Raw genomic sequence first — 7,652 nt, forward strand, 5'->3', positions numbered from 1 at the left:
AAAGAAGTTATTAGATTTTGGAGGTGATACGGATCACCACCTGGATTTTTTTTATTTATACCTTTATTTTATTTTATTCCCAAATTTCCCTGAGGACTCTCCAAAGGGATTAATAAAGTATTTCTATTCTATTCTATTCTATTCTATTCTATTCTATTTAACCAGGAAGTCCCATTGATATTCAGAATCTCTTTTACAAGAGAGACCTGGCCAAAGTTGCAGCCAAATACAGTTTACAAATACATAAAGATTAAACAAAATAAACACATTAAGATTTAGAACAACTATTTAAAAACACAGTGAGCCTCTAAAGAAAAACAAACACATGTCTCCTTTACCACACTCTTTATGATTGCCTTAAATTTATCCACTGAAATAAATGATTCCAATTTAAAATATCTCTGTAAATTATTCCATGTCCATGGTGCAGAATAGGAACTACTTTTACTACTAGGAGATAGGGATAGTTTTGCCAGCAGAGCTTTTACCTCATAATGGCCACAATTATTGGCAACAAAAAAAACAAAAAAAAAAAAAAAACAAAATTACAATGTCTTAGCAGAGGTCTGTCTCATTAGTCTTTATTCACTGCATCACGGCTTTCTGTTCCAGCTTCAATTCAACTTTCAACATTTTTGTTACATGTTGTTCTTTCAGGTATTTTCATTTTTGTTAATTAAATCTTTGGGCTAACTTTTCATGGATGGTCATGTTTTTGGGTCTCTGGAGGTGGAGGATGGATCTTCTCTTGCAGGAATGCATCGTCTTCCCAGTTCAGATTCCTTCCCTCTGGGAAAAAATGGACATTGTTCAGTTCCCATAGAATGAACATTTTAAGATAATGATAATTTCAATAATAATAAAAAAAAAAGATTTCTTTTTTTTAAATGGCAATTTCAAAAATGTTTGGGCCAAATCCGGGCTACTTTTGGCACTTATGGCTCAGTTACGGCACTGTTCCGTGGGCCACATGTGATCCAGATGTCAGTTGTTGGCCTGGATGTGGATCACTGCAAGTGTTTTGTGGGCCAGAAGTCGTCCTAATATGGGAACCATACTGGAAATAGATCATGGTCATTTCATTGTGATAGTCATGTGGCAGCCACACATTAGTCAACGCCAAATTTGGCCCACTTTTGGCCTTCTGGGAGGTTCTTCCACCAAGTCTATAAAAGCAGGTATAATGGAGGGGATTCACGCATAAATATGACAAGTGTGGAACAAATCAATGATTTACCTGAAGTTGTCTCGGTTCTTGTGCTCACATTTCTTTCTGTCCAACAGTTTTTTTTTCTTTTTTGCCGATTTAAAATATTCTGGTTTTTCAATAATTACTGTATATAGTTTGGCACAATTAATTTAAATAGCATCTTTTCATAATTTTAATTAATGACTTGTTTTCCTCCACCTTTTATTTTATTTTCAGATTCACACTAGTAGGCGGTGGTTTTACTCCATTCCGGGTTTTTTAACATCGAAACGTTTACTGAATTTATTCCAGGACTCTGTAGTCTCAGACTAACTAAGAAAACCTGAAACCGAGACTAGAAAAGTAACTTAAATAAACCGGTTTAATTAGTACAGAATAAAGTCTGTCTTACTCTAAGCCCTGTCTCTGAAACCAGTAGCATAAAAGATAAATAATCTAATGGTTGCCAGTAAAGGGAAGAGGATCCGTATCAAACGGACCACCAGTAAAGGAAGATTTGGGTGTTCTCCAGGAATTCCAGGATGTACAATCCCTACCAAGAGCGTATTGTGCTTTTCTGCTAACAGCAGTCAAAGCGCTTACATAAATCGGCTATGACTTCCTCCTGATGCATCTCTGATTTATTTCATTATTACAGTTTGCCTCTTGTGTGTTTTTCATATTCCAGCTCATCCACACTGCATGTATGTGTATGCAAACAAAAAGCTTAGAAAGTGCTTCTCAGCTGTGAGGGACAGAAATGATGTGATGTACGGGCAAAATTCCTGAAATTAGATTTATAAAAATGACGCTGTGCAGAAAAGCTTCTGAGTGTGTTGAAAGGCTTCAGGAACAGTTTACTGTATGTAAACTAGTTCAGACATGACTCTACCTGACATGGGGTAAAGATGTGTTTCATGAAAGCAGAGTTGGGTGAATGTTTCTCTCTGACTCCTCATATAGCCACTCCTTCATGTTGACGTGCTGCCAGCCAGACTGAATAATAGCTTTATACTGATGAAACAAAAGCTACAGGATGAACCGGTGGGTCTGGATCCTTCTCTCAGCTGACATACCAGTAGTTATTTCTTGAAAGACTCCTGAAATGACTTCTTAGTGCTGGATTAGCTGTGACTGGACGAGCATCACTGAGACCTCTGATCAGACACAAAGGTGAGGCATCATTTTCAGATTATTATTTTTAAGTACAACAGTTAAAGATGTGCATACATCAGACAAAGGATGGATTTTCTGTTCATTTTTAACTTAAGTAGCTTATTTCTTTCATTGGTGAAAACTATAAAAAGTTTCGGATGGTTCAGATGAAGGACTTATTAAAACCTTTTTTATATTATCTGAAGATATTTTCATTTATGTGCTAAAAACGCAAAAAAACACACATCTACTCTAATAAAATCTACACAAAAACAAAAAATGTTTCGTCACATTTTTTAAATTATTATAATGAATAGGATTGATTGTTGATAAGTTTTCTTTCATTTTTATCAGAAACGAAAGTCTACTTAACCCTTCATTTTATTTATTCATTTATTTGACTATTTATTTTGTTTTCATGTATCTGCAAATAAATTGAGACTTTAAGGATTTTATTCTGTGTCAAAGCTTTAGTTACATTTTTTTTAAATTAAGGAAAGATTATTTCTTATCAGCTGGCTTGTATGAACACAGTTACTATAAACTGGACTAATGTGGATTTGTTTTATTGGATCACAATAAAATGGTTTGAATTTGGATTAAATTTGTAAAGTACCCTGAGATGATTTTGTTGTGATTTGTCGAATTGAATTGAACTGAATTGAATTGAATTGAACTGAATTGAATTGAATTGAACTGAATTGAATTGAACTGAATTGAATTGAACTGAATTGAATTGAATTGAACTGAATTGAATTGAACTGAATTGAATTGAACTGAATTGAATTGAATTGAATTGAATTGAATTGAATTGAATTGAATTGAATTGAACTGAACTGAATTGAATCAGTCAGGATTTAGGTCTCATCATAGCACAGAAACAGACCTGGTGAAAGTTACCAGCGACCTGCTCATGGCCTCAGATAAAGGACTACGCTCTGTACTTATCCTGTTAGATCTCAGTTCTGCTTTCAACACCGCTGATCACAACATTCTGGTACAGACGCTTGAACATGTTACTGGGATTAAATGAATTGTATTAGACTGGTTTAAGTCATATTTATTCAGTTTGTTAATGTAAATGATGAGTCTTCCTCACACACCAGAGTAAGTTATGGAGTACTTTTCACATTTTACATGCTTCCCTTAGGTAATATCATTAGGCAGCATTGTATAAACTTTCATTGCTTTGCACATGATACATGATTTACTTTTTTTCAAGGCCTGATGAAACCAATTAGTGTGTTAGATTACAAAGATGCCTTGAAGGCATAAAGACCTGGAGGACTGTGAGATGTAGTTTGTAAATACTTTTAGGGGAGTTATGTTGTAAATAGTTGTTTATTTGTATTTAGAAGCATCAGGGACACCTTCTCTTTGTATGTAGTTCCACATAAAATTATTGAAGTGCTGTGTGATGGCGTGACAAGGGCAGGCAGGCGGGCAGACAGAGAGGGGAGGCAGGTTGAATGACTGTTTGATACTGTTGGAACTAACTGTGGTGATGCCTGCTGTGAACCACCCTGCTATTGGTGAGCTGTTTGTAAATGGACAAAAAAAAACACTGATTTCTAAGTAAAAGAAAATCCAGAGCTCTAAGAAATGACCGTGGAGATTTTGTCATTCATGTGAGATGCTTTACCTTTCGAGCTGCTGACTGTTTTCCTGTTTTGAGGGTTCTACAACATTTAAACACCAACAATGACTCTGTATTTTCTTCTTCTACATTAAGACAAGACTCTTTGGACCTGAAAAACTCAAGACAAAATTGTCTAGCTATTTAATTAATCTGCATGGCATTAATTTGTCTTCCAGTCCTGCAGTGAGGAACCTTGGAGTTATTTCTGACCAGTATTTGACCTTTTGGCTCACGCCTTCTTCCATTTACGTAATAAAGCTGAAATTAGTGACGTCTTATCTCAGCGTGATGCAGAAAAACGAGTCTGTGCTTTTGTTACTTCCAGATTTGACTGCTACAGTTCCTTATTATTGAGCTGTTTTAAAACTGTTTCCTCTTTTCTTTTAGCAGGTCTGCCTGGCTAAAAGTTTTAAATGCTTGTTGGTCTCTCTTTCCTGTCACCTCCACACCAACCAGTGCAGGCAGATGACCGCCCTCACTGCCGGTTCTGCCAGAGGTTTTTCCTTCCTGTTAAAAGGGAGTTTTCACTTTCCTAGGATGGGGGATTGGATCGAAGTCAAGATTAGATGCAATCTGTTGGTTTTCCTTAACTAGGCTATTATTTAATATGAACTGGCTTGTATAAAAACAGACTGGATGACAATGAATTGGCTCACACTGATTGCATGTAAAGTGACCTGAAATGACTTGGGGCCATACAAATAAAGCTGAATTGAATAATGGGATTTTTAAAAATGCATATAACTTTCTGAGCACTTCCTGGAGAAAAAAAACCTTTAATCATTCTGTTCTTTTAAATGATTATGTGCTTTGGATATGTGTTGGTGTTGTTCCTGATCATGTCCCTCCTCCTTTAGACTCCAACATGTCGAATACCATGGTGATCACGCAGCCTCAGCCTGTAATGGTGTCCCAGGACTCTGATGATTGGGGAACTGGGCCGTTTGACTGCCTTGATGATCTGCCCAGCTGTAAGTGTTTCAGCCATGTAATATCCACTCCGTTTCCAGCTGCTGGAAGCTGCACAGATTCATGATTTTATTCATCATATATATTTAGAAAGAAGAGTAAACTTGTAAACCCAAATTGATGAAGACAGGATATACTTTTTTTTCAGAGAAAGATATGTTTGACTTTGTAAAGGATTCAGATTCTTTGACCTAAATTTGACCTTTAACCTGATAATCATCTGAAGAGGATTTTTAGTAAAGAAAAAACTTATTCTCGTATATTTGTTTCTTGGAACAAGATATTTTTAAAATATGTTTTTTTTTTCTTTCTTTTTTTTAATCTTGATGATTACCATTTACCTTTCCTTTTCTGGTTTTGCTGAAGGCTGTTTTGCTTTTTGGTGCTGCCCCTGCTTTGCCTGTAAGACCTCCAGCGAGTATGGACAACCTCTCTGTCTCCCCCTGCTGGAAATCTTTGCCGGTTTTATCCCACCTATTACCTTGGCCATGAGGGTCTCCATGCGAGAACGCTACGGAATCAGAGTAAAAGACATTTACAGATTAGTTTGTGTTAACCTTTTAACTTTGTGTGTAGGCTACCATATCTGATACATACCATTTCTGAGACCTGTTTAATCACTTTATGGTAAAAACTTTGCTCATGACCCTGTTCTAAACAATCTGGTATTTGTCTTCTGCCCCCTAGTAGATCATTTTTGGGATAGCAGCTCCTTTGTGTACCCAGAAGCCAGGGGTGTTGAACTCATTTTAGTAAAGGTTCCACATTCAGCACAATCTGATCACCAGTGTGCCAGACCAGTAAATAACAGCATAACAGCATAACAACCTATAAATAATAATAATAATAATAATGATAACCGCCACATTTTCACTTTTGTTTTAGTTCAAATAAGTACAAGTACAATATAAGTTGCATTACAACTTCTAGATCACAATAGATCTACAAAATCACCAAACATTTAATCCCAGGTATCTGGAACTTAAAAATCCAGTATTTCATATTATTATCCGAGTAACCTTTCCAGATCTATCCTTCTGTAACAGACATTGGAATTAAGAAAAAAAATGTTTGTTAAAAACAGTTTTCCCATGTGTTAAGCTAACAGGTCTGCATTTCCTCTGCAGGGAACCATGTGTATGGACTGTGTGTGTGCCACCTTCTGTACATCCTGCACCTGGTGTCAGATGTCGAGAGAGATAAAGAAAAGGAGGATCCCCATCGTTATGGTCAGCGCCAAGAACGCATAACCCCATCGTATCCTGCAGGGCCGTCACAGTTAACCATGATCCAACCTGCTGATCGGGGCCCTGAGATAGAAAATTAATTATACTGAATGAAATGGTATCTATTATCTAAATACTAAATCTTTAAATGTATCTGACTCTCTGATAAAAAATATTTATGCCTTAAAATCTGATTTATGTTAAGTGATTATGTTTTTCACAATAACACAGATGACGCAGGAACCCAGTTTTATTTCTATTTTTATTACAGTATATAAATATATGTATGTAGAAAACCATTCTAACATTGTATTAAATCAATTGTCTTTCATGAAGTGATTTATTGCCAATAAAATAATTCAGTTCAATTTAACTTAGTTTTGTCTACACAGCACTAATTCACTTTGAAAAACACTTTTACACACAGTCCAGCACATTATTGTCCAGTTATAATCCAGTTGAAACAAATGCATTTTATGATCCACATTAGCCCAGTTTATAATAACTGTGTTCATTTAAACCAGTTTATATGGTTCATATGACTCTCTTTACAATGGACCACCATGTATTTGACATTACATTGACTCACAATTGGTGATATTCTTGCAGAGTTTTGACCTGCTGCCATTTGTAGTAAACAAATGTGGGTATTTTATATAAAAGTTTGACAACTGTGGCTCTAAAATTCAGCAAGTTACATTCCTGCCTCCCCCTACTTGAACATCTCACTTGTACTTCGGACTTGCAGATATATTCCATACTTGTGGAAGGGATTTGTACCTCCTGCCATGGCTCCGTTAATGTGACATAAACAGAACACATAACGATTTTTGGGCTGTTTTTGTCCCGATTTTTCCCGACCTCGGACAGCAAACGCCTGAACATCGTGAGATTTCCTGGTCCAATCATCATTTGGTCTGTGGTGTGTTACGCCCCGATTTGTCCTGATAATCCGCTCCGAAACGGGTCGTAGCCGACAATTGGGAATATTGAACATGTTCAATATTTCAGAGCCGATTTCTGAGGAACGCCGGCAACTCGTGTAATCTGGCTGCGTGGATGGTGACGTGGTAGTGAATGTAGCCAATCAGAGAGCGAGCTGGCTGGGGAACAAGGAAGTAAAGTCACGCCGTCTCGTCTGTTATTTTTTCAGTTCTGGCTTTTTCTGTTAACAATAGTCCCAAGACCACCATCATTCCCTCGTCCTATATATCCTCTTCCACTGTGTGTTGTGTTTTCCGGTTGTTGCTATGTTTCTTCTTCGTTTTTTTTTTTTTTATTTTGCCGGTTGTTGCTATAGTTCTTCTTCTACGTTTCGACGTTTGTCGGGTTCGGAGGACTAGATTGTAGATGAGTTGCGGGACAGCATAGTTGTGTGAGTGTTGTACTGTGATTACATTTTCGGAGCACACCAAAGTACGATGAAAACTTTTTTCTTTTCTTTTTTTATCTTCACGTGTAAGATCTCGACCAG

General features: G+C 36.7%; 1 protein-coding gene across 1 annotated transcript; it reads left to right on the forward strand.

Annotated features, from left to right (window-relative positions):
- Positions 1–2,206: 2,206 nt before the first annotated feature.
- LOC121655004 (cornifelin homolog B-like) lies at positions 2,207–6,546 on the forward strand. Its single transcript, XM_042009430.1, has 4 exons — positions 2,207–2,362; positions 4,841–4,954; positions 5,319–5,476; positions 6,080–6,546. The coding sequence occupies exons 2-4, from the start codon at positions 4,849–4,851 to the stop codon at positions 6,200–6,202; spliced, it is 387 nt and encodes a 128-aa protein (XP_041865364.1). The 5' UTR covers positions 2,207–2,362; positions 4,841–4,848; the 3' UTR covers positions 6,203–6,546.
- Positions 6,547–7,652: the final 1,106 nt, after the last annotated feature.

This window comes from Melanotaenia boesemani, chromosome 15, assembly GCF_017639745.1.
Source record: "Melanotaenia boesemani isolate fMelBoe1 chromosome 15, fMelBoe1.pri, whole genome shotgun sequence".
NCBI lineage: Eukaryota > Metazoa > Chordata > Actinopteri > Atheriniformes > Melanotaeniidae > Melanotaenia > Melanotaenia boesemani.

Coding starts and splice junctions, on each gene's coding strand:
- LOC121655004 (XM_042009430.1), top strand. CDS start 4,849: ATGTCGAATACCATGGTGATCACGCAGCCTCAGCCTGTAATGGTGTCC. Junction 4,955..5,318: donor CCTTGATGATCTGCCCAGCT/GTAAGTGTTTCA, acceptor GTTTTGCTGAAG/GCTGTTTTGCTTTTTGGTGC. Junction 5,477..6,079: donor GAGAACGCTACGGAATCAGA/GTAAAAGACATT, acceptor TTTCCTCTGCAG/GGAACCATGTGTATGGACTG.